The sequence below is a fragment of the Ipomoea triloba genome, chromosome 7 (assembly GCF_003576645.1).
Source record: "Ipomoea triloba cultivar NCNSP0323 chromosome 7, ASM357664v1".
NCBI lineage: Eukaryota > Viridiplantae > Streptophyta > Magnoliopsida > Solanales > Convolvulaceae > Ipomoea > Ipomoea triloba.
The window spans coordinates 22,788,070-22,810,578 of NC_044922.1; the positions used below are offsets into that span (position 1 = coordinate 22,788,070).

The following is a 22,509-nucleotide window of genomic DNA, read 5'->3' on the forward strand; positions in this document are numbered from 1 at the left end:
CTATTTACATTTAGAATCTGCTATCCTCTTACTAATATAAGGTGTTAGAGACAAGTAGACAACAATGCAATACCTGTGAACTGCAAACCAAGGTCGCTTGTGTCACGCTGCCAAACTCACATGCCTCGCATAGGTTGGGCACGTTTCTGGCACCCCAATTTTCCTTTCCACATTGATTTCATTCATTGCACCTGCACCATCTGCATTATCTCAAAATAGTTACAAGTTTTTATGTATTTCGATGATGTTTTCTGGATAGGCATTACTTGCTGCAAACGTATGGAGGACACAAGGTTCTGCAAGCCTAAAAGTTCCTCTGTACTTGTAGATTACACAAATCTGAAATCTTTCATACTCGATAAGTGTAAAATCGTAAAGCTTACATTTATCTCCTCCAAGAAGAACACAAAGGTAAAATATAAGAAGAATTTTTCATTCTTACCCACATCAGCACATGCCAGAATGTAAGAAACAGGAAATGGACAAATAATGAAGACATTATATCCTTTTCTACAGACTCCATGTGTATTAGGAAGGACAGTCACCCAACAAACAGATGATCTTTTCTTTCCCCTTGAATTAGGCCAATAAGTAAGAAAGGATAGTGAGGGCAATTAATGGGAAATACCATCATATTAAAGAGGGATTTGAAGGCACAGATACAACCCATACTATCACATTATTAAGTTTAAGTAAACATTATTAAGATCAAGTAAACACTTTTAAATGAAAGCCATCATTAACAAATTGCATTTCTACCGACAATGTTAAACTTGTTTTACTAGTTTGTTAAAGTCTGGACATGAATCCATTAAGTTCAGAACATAGTACAGACATGACTTGGAACGACAAGAAAGTTCATTTTAAAGAAGAGCCCAAAGATCAAAGAAAGGACCAAAAAGAGAAGAAAAAAAGAAAGTTAGAAGGTGGTCACAAGATGAGGTAGGGAGTTGGCTACCTTATTATTTCTGTGAAGACTCCCTAACCTAAAAGGGGGTGGTGGTTCGGTAACAGAATGTAAAGGACCACTGGCCACAGTAATGGGTATAGTGTACAATCATTCAATATGGGCACATAATTCCTGTGAGTTTAGGATTCTAATCCAATCAGGAACCAATTCAGTCACCTTATAGATCAGGTCAAACAAGTTTTGGGTCTTTCCCCAGGCCAAACTATACTGACAATAGTGATACAAGAAGTTGGATAGAACTACCCCATATGTCCACCAGTCAAAAGGCCCTACATGTGGATCCTAATAGCTGCTAAGCTAAAAAAGAAGATATCTATGCAATAAGTCTAAAGAAATAAAAGGAACCCCACTAGCAGGTTTAGCTGAAAATGAAGCAAAATCCACTAAGGCACAGAATTAGAGAAGCCACATTTATCAAGCTAATAAACCAATCATCATATTAGGTGTTACTAGGAAAAGCCCACTAAAACATAAATTGGGTAGAAGTGAAGAATCCCACTAAAGAAAGACAGGATATTATTAATATAATACCCAGATTAATTATTCATGGCAACTATAACTTGGTATTAACTCTAATATACAAAACAACAGTTGTACATGAACATATCATGCCTCAATATCGTAATGGTGCAAATGCTATAAAAGTGTAGAAATTTACAGATATTGCGCTCCAAGTGTTAATCATGCAGTATGAGTGATGTTGAAAGCTCTATTCAGTCTGTCAAGAATGCTGCTTGCCTTCCTCTTGGCTCTTGAAGTACCAGTTTGAGCAAGTTGAGAGATTGTTCTGTATTTATTTTCCTCTTCCCTAATCTCCTTGCACTTTGTACGGTCACTAAAACATATTGTGTACAGGACAGCTATGCAATTCTCCTTATTGCGAGCACATGAGGTCTCCCTGATTAAGTTAAGCAAGCATGGAACAGCCCCAAGCTCTCCCATTTCCTCAACTGCTTTCTGGTTATTAGAGAGCATAGCAAGGATGGCAAGCAATTCATCAACATGCACTTTATTTGCAATCTTTTCGAGGATAACACTCACTGCACCATCTCTAACTGCTCTAATCTTATTTTCATGAAGAAAGCATAGATTAAAAATAGCCGAAGCAGCATCTTTCATTGCCAAAGGATGCCCTTCTTCTAAGAGGCTAATAAGTGGTTTCAGGGCACCTGATTTCCCAATAAGTGCTTTATTGGAATCCAGGGCTGACAGTGTGAAAAGGGCAGCAGCTGCATTGCCCCTTGTTCCAACTGTCCCAGATCTTAATGCATCCATAAGAAGAGGAATAACCATTGGGGTTTCTGCAACAAGCTTCTTGTTGCTATCGTGGATGGAGAGATTCAAAAGTGTAGTGATTATATCTTCTTGGAGTTGAGGTTGTACTTCACTTTCAGACTTGCTTGTAGACAGGGGGTACATCAGTTGGGCTATGGCATTCTCAGATTCCCCAAATAATGCCCTGAAAGAAGGCACACTTTTAGTCAACATGCGCAATTCTCTAGCAGCATCTCTTTGCTCAGACAATGTCGAAGACATTTTCTCAAGCAAAGAAAGAAAATGGTGGCGATCAGCTTCAGTAAGTCCCTCCTCATCTAAGTTGTGCACGGGGTCCGGCAACTGGATCCCATTGATCTTGCACCACTGAGATATCATATCCCGAATCAGCTGATTAGGTGTCAGAATAGTATGTGAGAGCACTTGTTGGGTTCGAGGGCATGTTCTGTTCCCAGATTTTAACCACTTCTGAATGAATGATCTATCATATGTCTGCAAATTTGTGACCACTACGTAAGAAAACAATACAATGTAATAAAATCAACAAGCACAAAAAAAACCATCATTTTAATACAATTCGCATTATTTCAGCACAAGTGAGACAAACAATAAATAATGAAGACATAAATTATTCAATAATTAGTCTCAGCGAAGAACAACCTTTCTACCATTATACAGCACGAATCATCTAGATGACTCAGAGAGTAAAAAGCCAACGAACAAGCAAAAGAAAGAAGGAAACGAAGAACAAAACAGAAAATAAATTTAAGTGTATTTTTGCATCAGAGAAGAATTTACTGGCCAGAAAATCCGCAATTTCATACATCAGTTGAGTTCAACAACTTAAATTTAACAGAGCAATCAAATACCACAGAGATTTTTAAAAAAAATGCAGAATTCAATCAGCTATCAAAATCAAAACTTAGAGCAAAGACAGCATTTCCCAACCACCTAATTCGCACAAATTAAACGTATAGAAATACAAAAATCATATATACACAGGCAGACAAAACTGAAAAGTCCCTAATACCTGACCAGTGGCAACAACAACAGGATCCTTCATGAGTTCTTTGGAAAGCGGGCACCGAAATTCATCCGGTACAGCGAACGATGATCGTTGCTGCTTCGCGTTCAGGTCCCTCAACGAGCACAGCGCCTGTTGGGCCCTATCAATGGCCCCCACATTGATGCCATCCTCACTGACTATCACCTTCACCACCTTCTGCAGCTCTTTCTTCAACTCCGCCGCCGGATCACCGCCATCCACCGCCGCAGTTTTCGTCATCCCTCATAAAACTCCCGCAAGGAAAAACTAACAGAATTTCAACAAATTCGACTAGGGCTTTCCTAAATTCCCGTTCGGACAACAGAATTCCGGGCGCGAATCGAGGCTTTCCGGTTTCGTTATCCACTAAGTTGTCAGTAATTTGTGTTGGCAGTGGATGATCAGAGAGTGAGTGTTAATAGGGAATGAGAATTGGTGTGTGAGAAATGAGGTGATCGGTGATCGGACAGCTGGGTTGAGTGCTACGCGGAAAGGTGTTGCGGTGGACTCGTCATCGCGGTGGTAATGATTTCCCGAAGATCTAAACACGCTCAAAATTAGTTTCGTTCGTTCGGGGGTGTGCTCTGTGCTGTGCTCATCCACCGTATCACGCTCTATTTCTATTGGCCGTACCTATAATTTGAAATTTCTTTACTTCCTTTTGTTGAGTACTCCTCATTTTATTATAGAGTTTTTTTCACTTTTGGTCCTATGACTTTACTGCTTCCATCAATTTAAGTACACAATTTTCATTCATGACATAAGTAGTGCTTGACTTTGATTTTTTTTCCACTTTTAGTCTTTGACTTTGATTTGTTTTCCACTTTTAGTCATTTTGGCTATCCGAGCGACAACTTTTAATTGGAATCAACAAAATATTGTGCCATTAAGGGTAAAAGTGTCTTTTGATAAAGCCCTAAATATATTTATAAATATAATCAGAGAAAAAATAGGAAAAATAAACGTTATTTGCTTGTTATGCTTGGCTTTTTAAGTGACAACTTTTAATCAGAATCAACAAATTTTTGTGCCATTAAGGGTAAAATTGTCTATTGATAAATCCCTAAATACATTAAATATTATTTACCCTTAATGGCACAACAGTTTGTTGATTTCGATTAAAAGTTGTCGCTCAGATGACCGAAATGACTAAAAGTGGAAAAAAAATCAAAGTCAAGGACTAAAAGTGGTAAAAAAATTAAAGTCAAGCACTACTTATGTCAGGAATGAAAGTCGTGTACCTAAATTGACAGAGGCACTAAAGTCATAGGACCAAAAGTGGAAAAAACTCTTATATTATAATAATATATATTATGTGTCTATACATAATTTTTAGAACTTTCCATTTAAGAGACTCATATTGACAAATTTCTTTTTTTTTTGAGTACTACTGAGTCTGTTACAATGTACTTCCTCAACCTACTGAAGCACAGCGAGTCAACAGTTGCCTCTACTAAGAGGCGAACCCACTCCCATCATCCATGTGGGAGGTTAACCGGGACACCGAATGCCACTTGACAACAAGGTCTTTGGCGACAAATTTCTTTACTTCCTTAGTTGTTTTCTAATTTGAATTTAGGAATAGAAGTTAAATAGGTAAAAATAAAAAATAAAAAAATCATCCACTAAGATTCTTAAACTTGTTAAAATTATACAATTAATAATTTAATATGTTTAACGGGTTATCAAAAAGTAACTTGCCTAACTCAATGGGGTAGTTCAAGTGGCAAGTGAGCTCTTTTTGTGGGGAAAATTTTTGGAAAAACTCGGGTTCCCATCTCCTGTGCCTCTCTTAACAAATTTAAGAGTTTAATTAACGATTTTTAGTCTGAGAATCTAATTGTATTTTTATATGTAGTTGGAAGGTACATTTTACCATTATCTCTTTAATTTATACCCACCAAATAGTCAATTATGAATTGTGATGTGTTGCTTGTGAACTTCACTTGGAGGGTTTAATATGACTTTACTGTTAAAAAAGTATAATTAACTTCTTAACTCAAAAAAAAAAAAAAAAAAAAAAAAGTGCAAGTGAAGGTACAACGCACAATCTTAAAGAAAAATTTGTAATTGGGTCGATTAGCATATAAGAAATTAGTTAATGATAAGTTTGCGCTAGCTTGACTTAAGTTAATGTTGATTTGATATTAATATGTTTTGTAAAAATTTTGAAAAGTAAAAAAAAAATTTTATATTTGTTTGTAGACAACCATCGACCATATTCATCAACAATTATATTTGTTTGAATTTTTTAAAATAAAAAAAATATTTCATTCGGTGTTAATTTTATATTATTATTATTTTTTAAAAGTCTGTCTTAGTTTAAGCTAGGGCTGTAACTACTCGTGTTCGAGCTCGGTAAGCGTTCGTTTATGTTCGTTTATTAAGGTAAACAAACATTAACAAACAAAATTTAGAGCTCGGTTAATAAACGAACAGAGTCTAAACAGTGGTAAGCTCGTTTGCTAAGTGTTCGCGAACAAGCTCGTTTGTGTTCGTTTAGTAGTGTTCGTGAACAAGCTCGTTTGTGTTCGTTTAGTAGTGTTCGTGAACATGCTCATTTGTGTTCGTTTAGTAGTGTTCGCGAACAAGCTCGTTTAGTGTTCGTTTAATAATGTTCGCGAGCATGTTTATATATATATATATATATATATATATATATATATAATTGTTCGTGAAGATGTGAATGCAGATTATTTATTGTTACGAACAAATGTGTTCATAAACATGTGTAGGTGTTTGGTTATTAAGTGTTCACGAACGTGTTCATGAACGTAAATGAACATGTTTGTGAACGTGTTTGTTAACGTTTGCGAACACGTTCGTGAACGTTAACGAACGCTTAACAAACGAACACGAACAGGATTTTCAAAACCTTAATAAACGACCATGAACACAAACACCCCAAAATCCTTAACAAACGAACACGAACAGCTTCCGTTCTTTTATGTTCAGTTTGTTAATTGCCCTTGTTTAAACATAACAATTCAATATCTATAGACGAGATAGGAGCAAGTTTGGCCGTTTGGCAGTACTTTGGCATCCAAAATTCCACATAGGCAAGATAGAGCTATTATCAAACAATGTACAATTATTTAATTAGCTTGATTGCACTTCTTTTTCTTTTTCTTTTTCATGTTGTAAACACTTTTTTTTAAGAATTAGAAATTAAATTGCAGTAATCATGTTGTGTGGCAGGTGGGTTTATTTAATTTTTTTTTTTTTAACGATTTCAATTTTACTGGACTAATTCTAACTCCATAAGATTCTACCCCAGCACCCCTAGAGGTATTGCAGAGGAAAAACGTGAGCCGCACAATCAGTTCGCTAGACTAATCCTAAACACACATGACCCCCTCCTCTAAATCCACTTTAAAGGTAAATTGCAAGTAAGAGAAGAAACAGCCCGCCCACCAGTTAAATCACCTAATTTTTATACGTACATAAGGGATTCAAATCAATCCATACTTTTTATATCATCTTGAACTTTTTTTCATTCATATTTTCAGTGAGATTTTCTAACCCCCACATTATTGCCTCTGATCGTAGCATCAAATCAAACTACGATTCACTATGCTAAGGGGCTTTATCTATTTTTCTTAATTTTACTATTGCCTCCTTGGCTCGTTATCAATGGAGTTATTTCACGGTTTTTAAGGAATTTTTGTAAGTGCGATTAGGAAAGAGAAAATGTGATAGGAGGAAAAAATAAATAAAATAAATATAATTTTTTAAAAAATAAATAAATAAAATCAGTGTGACCAATCATTAAATTTCTTTTTTCTTAGAAACCTAAATAACCTCACTCTTGCAGGAACACCCCAATCATCTCTCTCTTATCTTCTCTCCCCTTCATGTGGCTTTCATCCCCTAAAATATTGTGAAATAACCACTGATGTTGTTGCTCTTACTAGATTGTAAGAAGAGTTGATCAATGGCGGTGGCATTAAATGGAGAAATCTAACAAATATAGAACAAGTAAGACAAATTAAAGACTTGCATGCATTCCTTTGAATATATAATCTAAGGAAAATAATTTACCACTTCTAATCAGCTACTCGTGAATTAAAAAAAGACAAATTATTTACTTTCACAGATTACTGGTGAATTTGGCTAATTATACTTTAAGGTAATAAAAAAATTATATAAATAGCTAATATAAACTCATACATAAATAAGTGACTAATAAATAGCGATAATTATAAGCATTTCTACCATAACTCTAAAATTAATCATAAGTTACTTTTTTTTTTTTGGTATTTCTTATTTTTAAATAATATTAAATAATGAGTCTTAATCCCAATGAGATTTCTCTTATTTGAACTCCTACTTATGACTTATGAGAGTATGTAAAAAAAGAATTTATGTATATTCATATTATGCTATGGTAAGTAGAGGTAGATCGATAAGAGACATGTACAAATTCTAACACAACCCGTGAATCCCTAATAAAAGAAATAAGAAAACGCAATAAAACTCAATCGCGTAATACATTCCTAATATTCTTAATACTACTCATCACAAACTTATGTTAGGCTCTATTTGGGAGAACTTATTATAGCTTATTTTAAGTTACAAATAAGCCATAAACTTTGTTTAGTAAAACATGAGTAGCTTAAAATAATAGTTTATTTTGAAATGTTATCCCAAGTAGCATTTAGCATTTCAAAATAAGTTCCTAACTTTTTAACTTTCTTTTTATCTTTATTAATTTACAAAATTGGCACAATTTACCCTTCAATTAATGAATTAAAATCTTAATATATTTGTTTATCCTTTTATTCTTTTTGCCCTTATTAGCTAATTCAATAATTAATTTTATTAAATATTTTAATTTCAATTATTTAGTTTATTAACTATTAATTTTTTTAATTTTTAATTTTTAACTAATTTTTTTGCTAAGCGTGCCAAATATAACCTAAATCAACCCAATTGGCAATTGGTATTCACATGTATTAACACATCTATACTCTATACTATATATAAAAACATTATCCTCCTTCAAAATTTCCTGCCCAAACGTAGGGGCATTTTAGTAATATGGTAATTATTATTCTAATTATAATTAATTAATATTATTCTATCATAATATTAGTAATTATCGTAATCATAATATATTATATATAGTATAGATTGGTAATTAGTTATTAGTAATTATGGTAATTATTATGATAGTATATTTGTATTATATAGATTAATACATATACGTGCATTAATGTAATACCACTGAAAAATGTTTATGGTAATTAATTATTATGATAGTATATTTATATTGTATAGATTAATACATATACGTGCATTAATGTAATACCACTTAAAATTGTTTATGGTAATTAATTATTATGATAATATATTTGTATTTCATATAGATTAATACATATACATGCATTAATGTAATACCACTGACAAATGTTTATGGTATAGATTTATTTATTTATTTATTATGGTAGAATAATAATCTATATTTATATCTATATCTATATAATAATATATAAAAATATATTAGTTATAATTGTATGAAATTCTATTAATTATAATTGAATTCCATATATATATTATATTCCAATACCTATTTGTTTACAATTCCATTTATTTATTACCAAATTAGCAATTATTACCAAAAGATATGTTATTATTATGTTAATGGTGAAAACATATGAATGGTAATCAAATGAATTACCAATTACCAATTATTACCAATTAACAATAATAGCTATGCATCTCTCCCTTTATGGCTATAAATACAAGAAGAAACTCAGTCCACCACCACCACCACCACCAATTTTAATCTCTCTTAGTTCTGTTGTTTTTCGTTTGTGAAAACATCAATGTACATAGGAAGAATCACCCTTCTCCATAAAAGTGTGACATATTTACTGTTTTTTTTTTTTACTGTTCTTATCTTTTCTTCTTCTTCTTCTTCTTCTTCTTCTTCTTCTTTTTTTTTTTTTTTTTTTTTTTTTTTTTTGATTTTTTTGGTTGCATTCATTGTAGGTTCTTATATTTTGCAATCACAAGCGCTAGGGTTAATTGTTGGTAGCTTCAATTGTTGAAAGGTAAGCTAATTTGTCAAATAACTACAACTTTTATTCTAAGTATTAACTATTCTTTTTTAATTGATTTTTTAACTATTCTTTTATATTTGAAATCTTATATTTCCAGCTCTCTTGATTCTTTAATTATAAATGCAGATATTTGGAGCCTAATAAGCAATGTGATGCAAAGGATAATGGATTTGTTAAGAGATGGATGTGAAAGTTGAGAAGCAATTAATAAAATATTTTCCTGTTGAAATCATAGGCATTTTATGTTTTTGGGCATTAAAGATTTCAAATTTTAAATTTGTGTAATTTTTTAAATCTTAACATTTCATGGTTTTACATTACTTTGAATATGTAGTTGTTTTATTCGTTTATTCATGCCATGTTCAGAGGTGAAATTATAGGTAAAAAAAAGAATATTAAAAAAATAATTAATTGGAAATTAAAAGGCACGGAATTTAGGACATTTGAAAAAGTAAATTAATATTAAATATTTGATTGAAAATTGAACAAAAAAGGAATTGAATTTATTTTGACAATTAAGTTATTATAATTATATTAATTTTATTAATATTTATGAAGGAAAAAGAAAATGAATATATTAATATTTCATTGAAAATATAATTGGCAATTATATTACTTATTAATTATATGGAAATGAATATTAAAATATTTTTATGAATGAAAAAGGAAATAAATATTACACACGGAAATCTATTATTAATATTATGTTACTAATGTTACTAATTGGCACAAGAATCAGACCAAATGAAAAAGGAGATTAATAATAAAAATTCACTATAAATATAACATAGCTTTCCCTATTCAAAAATTAGTAACCACCAAATGAAATATTAGCAAAAAATTATGAAGGAAAAGGAAATGGAAATGAATATATGAAGGAAAAAGGAAATGAATATATTCATATTTCACTGGAAATATAATCGAAAATTATATTATAATTATAATTATATTAATTATTTAGAATGAAAACAAAATAAATTTATTAATATTTCACTGAAAATATATTCAACAATTATATTTTTATAATTATATTACTTTTTAATCATATGGAAATTAATAATAAAATTTTATGAATGAAAAGAAAATAAATATTACACAGGAATCTGTTATTAATATTTTCTTACTAATTGGCAAGGAATCAGGTCAATTAATTGGCAATTATTATCAGGAAAAAGGAATGGATGGAAAGCAATATTAATTCTTTTGATGAAGGAAAAAAGAAATGAATATACTAAAAAGAAAATGGAATATTGTGAAAACTGAAATGAATATATTAATATTTCACTTGAAATATAACACAACTTTTCACTACAAAAAAAATAGTAACCACAAAAGGAAAAAGAAAATGAATATATTAATATTTCATTGGAAATATAATTGGCAATTATATTACTTATTAATTATATGGAAATGAATATTAAAATCTTTTTATGAATGAAAAAGGAAATAAATATTACACACGGAAATCTGTTATTAATAAAAAAGGAAATAAATATTACACACGGAAATCTGTTATTAATATTAAAGGAAATAAATATTACACACGGAAATCTGTTATTAATATTATGTTACTAATGTATTACACACGGAAATCTGTTATTAATATTATGTTACTAATGTTACACACACGGAAATCTGTTATTAATATTATGTTACTAATGTTACAAATTGGCACAAGAATAAGGCCAAATGAAAAAGAAGATTAATAATAAAAATTCACTATAAATATAACATAGCTTTCCTTATTCAAAAATTAGTAACCACCAAATGAAATATTAGCAAAAAATTATGAAGGAAAAAGAAATGGACATGAATATATGAAGGAAAAAGGAAATGAATATATTCATATTTCACTGGAAATATAATCAAAAATTATATTATAATTATAATTATATTAATTATTTAAAACGAAAACAAAATAAATTTATTAATATTTCACTGAAAATATATTCAACAATTATATTTTTATAATTATATTACTTTTTTTTTGAAACCATAATTATATTACTTTTTAATCATATGGAAATTAATAATAAAATTTTATGAATGAAAAGAAAATAAATATTACACGAGAATCTGTTATTAATATTTTCTTACTAATTGGCAAGGAATCATGCCAATTAATTGGCAATTATTATCAGGAAAAAGGAATGGATGGAAAGCAATATTAATTCATTTGATGAAGGAAAAAAGAAATGAATATACTAAAAAGAAAATGAAATATTATGAAAACTGAAATGAATATATTAATATTTCACTGGAAATATAACACAACTTTTCACTACAAAAAAAATAGTAACCACAAAATGAATGACTAGGAAAAAATTATAAAGGAAAAAGGAATGTAAAATAATATTAGTTCTTTTTATGAAGGAAAAAGGAAATAAATATATTCAAAAGAAAATAAAATATTAGGAAAAACGAAATGAACATATTAATATTTCACTGGAAATATAACACAGTTTTCTCTATAAACAAATTAGTAACCACCAAATGAAATATTAGGAAAAAATTATGAAGGAAAAAAATGGGAATGAATAATAATTTTTTTATGAAGGAAAATGGAAATGAATATATTTAAAAGGAAATGAAATATTAGGAAAAACGAAAGAAATATATTAATATTTCACTGGAAATATGACACAATTTTCCATATGAAAAAATTAGTAACCAACAAATGAAATATTAAAAAAAATTATGAAGGAAAAAGGAATGGAGATCAATATTAATTCTTTTTACGAAGGAAAAATGAAGTGAATATATTTAAAAGGAAATGAAATATTAGGAAAAACAAAATGAATATATTAATATTTTACTGGAAATATAGCATAGCTTTCCCTACAAAAAATTAGTAACCAACAAATGAAATATTAGGAAAAAATTATGAAAGAAAAATGAATGACAATAAATAATTCTAATTATAAAGGAAAAAGGAAATGAATATATTCAAAAGGAAATTAAAATATTAGAAAAAATAAAATGAATATATTAATATTTCATTGGAAATATAATCGACAATTATATTATTATAATTATATAAATTAAATATTAATTAATTAATTATATTAATTATTAATTATATTAATAAATAATACTTCATAATAATTAATATTTATTAACTAGAAGGTTGAGCAATCCCCTCACCAACTTTATATGTCGTTGATCAAATTAATTTGTACACGTGTGACATGAACACCGCATAAGGTCGAACATATTTAATATATAATAATAATAATTTTTGTATATACGAATTGATATTTCTATTAACGAAAAATAATTAATTTAGTGTAATTGACTAATAATAATTGCTTAATAATTATTATCGTAATTAAGCTAAATATTGGTCGTTCAATTTATTTTTATACTCCGTAATAATTAAAGTTAAATTATTTCTCATTTTTCCATATTTATTTTTGTAATAATATAATTACTTAAGTTATATTAAATATAGATCTTTTTAAGATAATGGTAAACAAACAAGTCATATATTATTCAAGTAATTGAGTCATACTTTTGCACTAATCTTATAATCAAATAAATGTACATGTTCAATATTATATTTTTTTAAAAATAATTTTATCTTTAATTTTATTATCTAAATAAATAATACAAAAATTTATCCGTGAATCGCACGGGTAATTGGACAATTATTTGCTCTAATTCAAGCAAAGAAAATATCAAAAAACATAATCAATCCAACTAATTTCATCAATTGCGCTATATAATATTCGATGTTATAATTTATATAATTGTATATCGATCCAAATATTCTTAAAATATTATAACAAATTAATTCCATGCAACGGCATGGGCGAAAATACTAGTAATTTATAAGAAAATTTACTTTGATATACGTTGTAGTTTCTCACTTTCTCCAAGCATTTTCGTGTAATGAGGGGGTTGTTGGATTTATCATTTATGCAAGACAGTTGGTTCACGGGCATTCAATTTGCATTGCTGTAACCTAGTTTTCATTTTTTCCATTTTTTATTTTTTGTCAACTTGAAAGAGTGTAAATTTTTAGTTGTTCTAACAATCTAACGTGCCATCATATAATATTTTCTAATTTTGTACATGTAATTGTTGTTAGAATATTTATTAATATTCTACTAAAATATATCATATATGTATGATAAAAATAAGTTTAATAATAAATCATTATGATTTGCACTATTGAGATTTGAGCTAAATTCATATTATAAAAAAGTTTATAAATCTAATCTATTTATCTAAAATTTTATAAGAGTCAATGATATTAGTCATTAACTGGGAAAATTTTTTTTGTTAATAGTATAAGTTGTGTTAATTGTTTGTTCTTTGTATTAGTTGTGTTGTTCCTTTGCACTTCTTTTTCTTCCAATTTTTACCCTTCACATTTTTTCTTTTAATCTTTATTTTAACATTAGTCCTTAGCAGGATTAAAAATTTGTTAATGATATAAGTGACATTAAATCTTTTATTTGGTGTTTCTTTTTTTTTTTTTTTTTTGTATTTTACATTTATAATTTCTTACCAATTTATCCTTAATATTTATTTCTTTTGTCAATTTCACTATCACTATGTAAAATACAAACACATGCATACATGTGCGTATATGTAGTGTCTATACATATAGTTTAATTTAATAATAATTTTTAATTAATGAATAATGCGTATCTATTTTCATATGGTTTTCTTATTTGAAAATTAACATTTATTTTTTTTTGAAAATATTAACATTTATTTATTTTAACTTCTTTTTTAAAATTAAAATTTCACTTAAAAAAAAAAAGAGTTTAGTTTTTTATTTGTTTCTTATTTGATGTGGAATATATGCATCATTGAGTTATTGTCAACAAAATATTTATAATTCATTTATTATAGTACCAATATTATATTAAAATTTAATTATAATAGAAGAAATTATAAGAAAAATTAATTGTATTTGTTAAAATTTAAATTTTATCGATATTATATTAAAATTTAATTATAATAGAAGAAATTATAAGAAAAACTAATTGTATTCGTTAAAAGTTGTTTTTTTTTTTAAAACACAATACCTACTAGTTCAATTCATTTTTTTTAAAAAAAACATTATGCTAGATAGTAAAATTTCTTATCATCACAATGTAAAATTCGGTATTCTAATATTGATAAGATTTATGTGTTTCTTTATTTATTTAATTATTTTGATCATTTGTTTTTACAACTTTTTTGTTGTTTATTGGTCATTATTCAATTGCACATGGTGTGTATTTGCAATTAGTATAATATACAAACAAAATAATTACAATTCTACCTATCAAGGAAAAATTATAGAGAGCAACGAAAGAAATAAATATCCTATTCATCATCAAATTTTACAATCTTAGATATGTCTGATCTCGTGCACTTTTGATTATAATTTATGTTTAAATCATACTATTTCTGTATGTTGAGTTACTTGCTATTACAATAATTTTACAGTTGCCACTATTTTTGTGAAATTAAAAATAATAATAACAATAATACATTAACTAGAGTTATACAAATCATCATCAAATCTAAAGTTGTAAGTTCAATCAAGCTAGGCATGAACTTATATGCCTTGGAACAAGTTGTTAAAGAATTTGTGTGGCTAAAATTTTTTCATCATCCAAGGCATGCATCCACACTCCATACATTATATTTTCACCATCACTTTGCACCATTATCTCTTTACTATGTATTATCCACTACTTTTATCTCAGCTCCTTTCTTCATGCATAGATAGTGCTTATTGTATTGGTCATTACATCTATTGAATTTATTACATACCTATATCCATTATTGCTTTGTCTTTTCTTCCCTTATTTAATTTCCCTCTTATCTTAATATAGTTGAGAGATTAATATATTCACATTCTCCCCAAAATTAATTTATTTTTCCAAAATATGTAAACAACAAAAATTTATAAATAAAATTGGAGGATGAGAATAACAATGGTTATCTCCATTTGAATATAGACGTAGATAACCATCTACCATATTCCTCAATGATTGTCTGAATGACTTTTTCTACTAAAAGAATACTTTAGTCGATATTAAATTTTTTTTTTTAAAGTCTTACTAAAGTCTAAACATAACAATTCAATTTCTACATGCATAGAGAAGATAGGTGTTGGTTTAACTTCAACATAGGCAAGATAGGAAAAACTTTTCATATAAGAACATAACCATGTCAGCTATTACCATACAACAATTAATTAATTGGTCCCATTACACTTTTTTTTTCCAAGTTGAAAATGCTTTTCTGGAGGTTTTTTTTTTTTTTGTTTTTTTGTTTTTTTGGTAAGTTAAGAACTCAATTTCGCTCACTATTTAGTTATAGGGCCTATTTAATTATTTTTCTTAATTTTACTATTGCATCCTTACTTAATGAAGTTGATCAATGCTGGATGCATTAAATGGATATTATCTATCTTTTAGGGAGAAAATAAATACGAAGAAAACCTAATAAATTTTTAGGGAGAAAATAAATATGAAGAAAACCTAATAAATATAGAGCAAGTAGGACAAATTAAAGACTTAGCATGCTTTTTTTTTTTAAACCAAAAAACGATAGTGGATTATTGTAATAAAACTGAGAGAAAATCAGGGGGATAGAGTCCCAAAACAAAGAGTTAGTGTAACACCCTCAATTCTAGGATAATAATAAAGGTAATAAAAGATAGAAATATATTTAAAAAAACATAAGGTTCTCAAATTCTACCAAACATCAACGAAAGCAAAACAAAACTCATAGGGATGTTATGCCACATTTAGGCCAACTAAGCATAAATGATAAGGCAATGTCTACAATCCTCATAACGCAATCCATAACTATCCAAAGAGTCAGTTATTACAACCTCAAAGTACTAGGTAAGGCTTACAGGTTCAAAGTCTAACAAAAGGAAATTATAACTAGACCAAGGAAGGTGTTAAGCGAATATCATACTAGCGCGTTCTTGAGGAAAGACTCTACTCCATACCTGAAAACATAAGTTTAAAAACTTAGCAAATATGCTAAGTAAACCCACTCCAACATGTAAAACTACATAATATACATTTGGTATCCAATATAGTTTTGCGACACGCACACACACACATATATATATACGCATCCACTAGCCAACTCTATGGAAGATTTTCAAAAGACTCATTCAACACAAGAACCATAGCCACGATACCAACATAAGAACGAGATAAAGATCACAACAAGGCTCAACTCAACCCATACTCAAAGACAACATAATGAGGTACAACATCAATACTTTAGCAAGGAGTTTCATGAGCACAAGCTCTACCAAGATTATTTGGAGATATAAACACAAGCAACGGAGATAAACAATCCACATCATACTAGCTCATTACATAAACCACTATTCGCATAGTAAGGTATAATCAAGATAGTTATATTTACCAAATACAAACGTGAACTAATGTGGAGGGCTTCCATACAATCTAAATATCATATCACAGGTAATCAATACCACACAATACCAATGGAAACAGACATAGAACTTTAAGTGTATACACATCTTATTGGAATTTCAAGCCCAACGGGTTAGTTACTATCTCTTGCACCAGGATACGTTTCTACTAGGTGTCCAAAACAAACAACGGCAATTCGGAGCTTTCCACACAACCGGATCAGTTCACAATGGTTGATCGAGGCTTTCCACACCATCGACCTGTCCGGAGCTTCCTACAAAACCGAACCCATTATATTGCAAACAGAGCTAGAGGCTTGCCAATCTCAACCAATACCATAGTATTACAAATAAGTCCCCACACGGTCCAAAACCCATAGAACAATCTCAAAGAAGGATTCAATAACAAGGTGCATATCTCTCAATCCAAGAATATATATATATATATATATATATATATATATATATATATATATATATATATATATAGGATTCCAAGGAAATACATATGCAATGTAGAACAAAGGTAGTAACTCAATAGTCAAATCATGCTCAAGAATTCCAAGGGAGTCATACTAGGTTCAAAAGAATTTATTCAAGAACAACACAGGATAGCAAATACACAATGGAAGATGATTATCAATAAGAAGACAAAAGTTTCCAATACTCACAAGTCATAGAGATTATCAAAGAATATTATTCAATAATGAATAATACTTGACAAGCAAAGATAAGGGATTCTTAAGACATCATAGCAAATCAACTGAAAGAACAATTGCATTCAAACATACTGGAAAGAGTGCATTGGAACAGTAACAACACTGAACTAGTGGAATCGAGTGGCGGGGCCAGTGGGCTCGCCGAGAAGTACCACATGAACAAATAAGGGAGATGGCGGAATTGAGGCTTCCGCCACTTGATACCGGCGTAGGCCTTGCATGCAGGACTAGCTCACGGGCGTGCCAGCCCCGTGGGTCAGTTCTGTTACGTTAAAAATCATGGCGAGACAGTAAGCTTCAACTCAGTACATAGTAGGCAAAAATAGATATCCAACACTCAGATTTCCAGAATAGATACACCACATCAACATGAATTCAAGAATAGAATAAAATGGCACACCAACAATACAACAACACCTCAATAACAAGACACAATATCAAGGATGTTCAACCATAATATGCTCAAGAATCACAAGAAATACACACCATATCATACAAGAGTGGAAAAATAGGTTTTATTGGACATAGGGTTACCTCTTGAAGCTATCTATTCAATCAAGGTCTCCCAAGGCTTATCCTAGCACATCTTCCATGCCTAGATCATCTTAGGACCCCATACCCATCATGGAAAGGTAGAAGGAAAACATGAGAATAGTGAAATGAGAAAAGGAAAATGAGATACAAAGGTGAGTTCTTACCATAATCCAACTTGATATAGCATAAAATATGAGTCTTGTCTTGGTTTATTGAGTGTGAGAAGAGATGAATATTTGGTATGGAGAATGGTGGTGAATAGAATGAGGATGAAGAAGGAAGGAGTGAATGCATGACTTGTGATATATATTAAGGTTTTGCTAGGTATATATATTAAGTTGGTAGGATAAGGTAAATATATACATATATTTATATCAATGTTGCAAAAATCTCGTCCATGTACCGATTAATTGGCGCCTAGGCGCTAGGCACTGGCCGGCCACCTAGTGTATCACCATAATCAGTGGTCTAGGCGGCTGACTGCCTAGGCCTCCTAGGCACCTACTAGGCCATCTAGTCGGCCGATTAGCTATTGTTCCCTTCTTTTATAAATGGGTTATTTCACCAAAAACAACATCGTTTTAAGCGAAATAACCTTAAATTGTTCAAACTCTAGATGTTTTTTAGGTTAATATTTAATATTTTAGTATTCACTATTAAAGTATTAAATAGTTTATAATTATCAAGTGTTAAAAATTAAAAAAATATTAAACAAATTTTTTAAAAATAAAAAATACACGGGCGCCTCAGCTCGCCGCCGATTAATCCCCTCCTAGGCGCTCTAGGCGCTAGGCACCCCTTGAGTGCCTGAGGAGCGCTTTGCGATTTTTTCAACCATGATATATATATATGTATTAGGGTGAAGTAGAGTATAAATAGGCCTTTGAATTATACAAGGCTTATAGGAATTCAAATATTAATTTATATTGGGCTATAAGGTTTAACCAACAATAAGGGATTAATTGAAGTCCACAAGGTAATGGGTTAAAATGCCTTAAAGGAAAAATATACACATATCCAATCTTATAAGAATTTGGCTTAAGGAAAAATATGATTTCCTTATGAATTATTCTGAAATGAAGGATTTAAGCTTAGAAGAAGAATCATTTTCTTTTGAGAATAATTATGGGAAGAAATGTTGGAATAAATTATTACGGGATGTCACAGTTAGGTTGAGAGTAGGCTGCTATAGCTAAACTATGAGCTAACAAGTTAAGACATGCATGCTTTAATTTCCTTTGTCCACAAAAAGTGAAATTTTTCATCCCGGAATCTCACACCCCTCCTGCCCAACAGCTTTATATATACTTGCATTCCCATGAGTTTGTGAAGAGACTTGCATGCTTTAATTTCCTTTGCCTACAAAAAGCGAAATTTCTAATCCCGGAATCTCACACCCCTTCCCAATAGCTTTATATATACTTGCATTCCAATGAGTCCGTGAAGAGACTTAGGTGAGTCCACAAGGACTTAGGGAAAGTATGAACTCATTTGATCATAAGTCTATATATATAATACCGCCTCCACCCACTAAGGCTCGAACCCATGACTTCTTATTTGGGAGATGTATGATACACCGTAATTGCAATTCCTTTACAATGCAATTCATTGGCCTGCCAAATTACATTGTTTGGTTGGAGGAGATTACAATGTTCTATTTTTTTGAATTGAAAGAAGAAGAATTCATACCCCCTTATAAATTTCAATTCAATGTAGCATGGAAAGGAAAAAGATAAGAAAAAGAATTTTTTTTATCTTTAATAATAATAATAATAATAATAATAATTATTATTATTATTATTATTATTATTATGAGCATTTTTGTGTTTATATCACCTCTTTCTCCAATTCTCAATAATTCTATACCTCTTTATCAAATAATATAATTTGAATTTCTATTTTATTTCCACCATATTCTTTTCCCTAATTCCCTGGTTCCAACCAAAAGGTGGTAATATTCCTTATACATTCAAAATTTATTTTTTGAACCAAATATGCTATAAGGAAATTTAATCACAGAATGTAGCCTAGCATTTTATATTTTGAACACCAATTATGCTATATGCTATATGATCATCTTGTTCGGGTTACGACGGGAAACAGTAATCGGCGGTTGACCGCAGCGTCGAAGCCAACGGACCGGCACTTGACGGCTAAAGCTTGCTCTAAAGGCGGCAGCAATTCCATGGAGGTGGTAGATGCCGGCCGGAAATTTGTGTTCCGTCTATAGGAACCAAACCACTTGTTCTCCATGAAACGCTGTTTTCTCCAGGGCGGAAGGTGTAGCCCTCTGCTCTTAAAAGATCGTTTCGCCGCTTTGCTCATCACTTTCACGATCTTCTTCAGCTCTTCGCTCTTCCCTACAAAAACTTTCGGCAACGACAGTATTAATCCTTCAAAATGAGTCGTCGGCCGAGCGATCTCGAACTCCGAGGAGAATTCCAGATCGACGATGTATCGTGTGATCCTGTTTTGGGAGTCGGATCGGAGAACGTCTATAAACTCGTGGTCTCCGGCGGTGATCCCCTCGCTTCTCTCCCATTTGGTCTTGCAAACGCCCGCATTGTAGCCGAAATCCCTAAGATAAGCCGTGACGTGGCGCCGGAGAATCTCCGGCGTATTACTCGAATTCAAACACGACGATAGCAATTCCACGGCCTCCGAAACGCGAGACGCGAGAACATTCCGGAACGAGTCCTTGTCGCCGCCGCAATTTATCGTCTCAACTTCACCCTCAAGCTCGCCGTCGGAGTTGCACGGCGGCAGGTCGCGCTCGGAGCCGGAATAATCTCCGGCATCGTGCTCCGGGAAGTCGAAAACAATTTCAGAAAAGCTTGACGAAGAAAGATCATCATCTTCTGCTACCTGAGCTCTGTGGCCGACGATCTGAGCCTTGACCCGATCGTCGAGCGGGTCAGTGACTCGCTTCATTTTGTGTGTGAGGGAGAGAAGGGAGGAAGAGAGCTTAAAAGGGAATAATGCAGTGGAATTTATGAACGAATATTCGAAAATTTAAAAGTAGGAGATAAAAAGGTACCAGGAAACTGGAAGATAATTAATGTGGCATATCCCACGTTTATTCTTGGCGTACATCTGCGCGTGACCTGGTCTTACATTTTCTGCCACGTATAACAACGTCATCCGATTATAATTATTTGTTGATTTTATGACTTTTAGCCAACACAATTGTTACAATATTAAGACTGTCCTTAATCCAGAAATTTTACACATTTACAAGACAACTTAACACGCCACATGAATTTCTTCTTCTTTATTCTTTATATTTTTATTTTTATATGTATTTAACAAGCTTGCTAAACACTTAAAAGGCTGCCATAACGACAACCTTTGTACTTTACTTTATCAGGCAGCTTTTGCTGCCCGCCATAAAACTTCTTTTTATTTTTTTATTTTAATATTTTTTATTATTTTATTATTATGTATATTGTTGGTTTTATGACTTTTGGTTAGTCAAAGGCAGGCCAACACTACCTGTTAGAATAGCGAAAATATAGAAAATATGTAGGAAAATATAATGAGAGAATATATGTATTGTCTTGCTCATAATTGCCTTTCCCTACTCCATGTATGGATGGTCTATTTATACATATTTTGCACCTAGAGCTCTGCAAGGAATAAGAATCATGGGTTGCCTCCTATTGGGAGTTCAGGTTACATTATAACTAATAAGTCCTAATCTTGTTAATATTACTCTTGCTAATATTACAAGTGCTAAGTCCAATCCTTATCGAACTCTTCTGTAGTTTTTTGTTGAGGGTCCTTCTTGGGCTTTCTTGATCCAATTGCTCTCTGGGGCCTGTCCATGTGGCCAGGCCTAGTGTATTATCCATCATCCAGTCCCCCACTTTTTTCAGATTTCATGGATACGAAGTCTCTGGAAAGTATAGTTGTTCTTTTGGGCCGGTCCGTGTGGCCCAAGCCTACTGTTATTATCCATCATCCAGTCCCCCACTTTCTTGAGATTTCGTGGATACGAAGTCTCTGGAAAGTATACTTAATCATTTTCTGATGGTCGTCTTCAATTGCATCAACCTAAGATTTTTCTTCTGACCGACCACGTAGCATTATGCAAATACAACAATTTTACACAAATTCAACAATAAGTATACACACACGTATAGAACAATATTTAAAGAAATCATTATAAGATTATGTAAATATCAAGAATATACATAAGCCAACCACTGTGCTACGAGTAGGGCTTCCTTATGTCTCCAGTGTGAATATGAATCTTCCATTGCCTAGTGAGTGTGTGTTTCTTGCACACGGTGGTGGGAATACGAGTCTGCCACTAGCTAATGGGTATGTGTCTTCCACACGGTGGTGGGTATAAGTCTTCCATTACCTAGCTAGTGAGTATGCGTTTCTTCCACACGATGGTGGGAATACGAGTCTGCCACTGGCTAATGGGTATATGCCTTCCACACGGTGGTGGGTATAAGTCTTCCATTGCCTAGTAAGTATACGTTTCT

The 22,509-nt window shown here is 31.1% G+C and overlaps 2 protein-coding genes across 2 annotated transcripts; both read right to left on the bottom strand.

The window, feature by feature from the left end:
• Positions 1-1,469: 1,469 nt before the first annotated feature.
• LOC116024569 (U-box domain-containing protein 9-like) lies at positions 1,470-3,892 on the bottom strand. The gene is made up of 2 exons (XM_031265484.1): positions 3,276-3,892; positions 1,470-2,737 (listed from the first exon to the last, which is right to left on the bottom strand). Exons 1-2 carry the CDS (start codon positions 3,528-3,530, stop codon positions 1,652-1,654), a joined length of 1,341 nt encoding a protein of 446 aa, XP_031121344.1. The 5' UTR covers positions 3,531-3,892; the 3' UTR covers positions 1,470-1,651.
• Positions 3,893-19,905: 16,013 nt separating this feature from the next.
• LOC116024354 lies at positions 19,906-20,947 on the bottom strand. The gene has a single exon (XM_031265249.1). It carries the CDS (start codon positions 20,945-20,947, stop codon positions 20,090-20,092), a length of 858 nt encoding a protein of 285 aa, XP_031121109.1. The 3' UTR covers positions 19,906-20,089.
• Between the last annotated feature and the right edge of the window lie 1,562 nt (positions 20,948-22,509).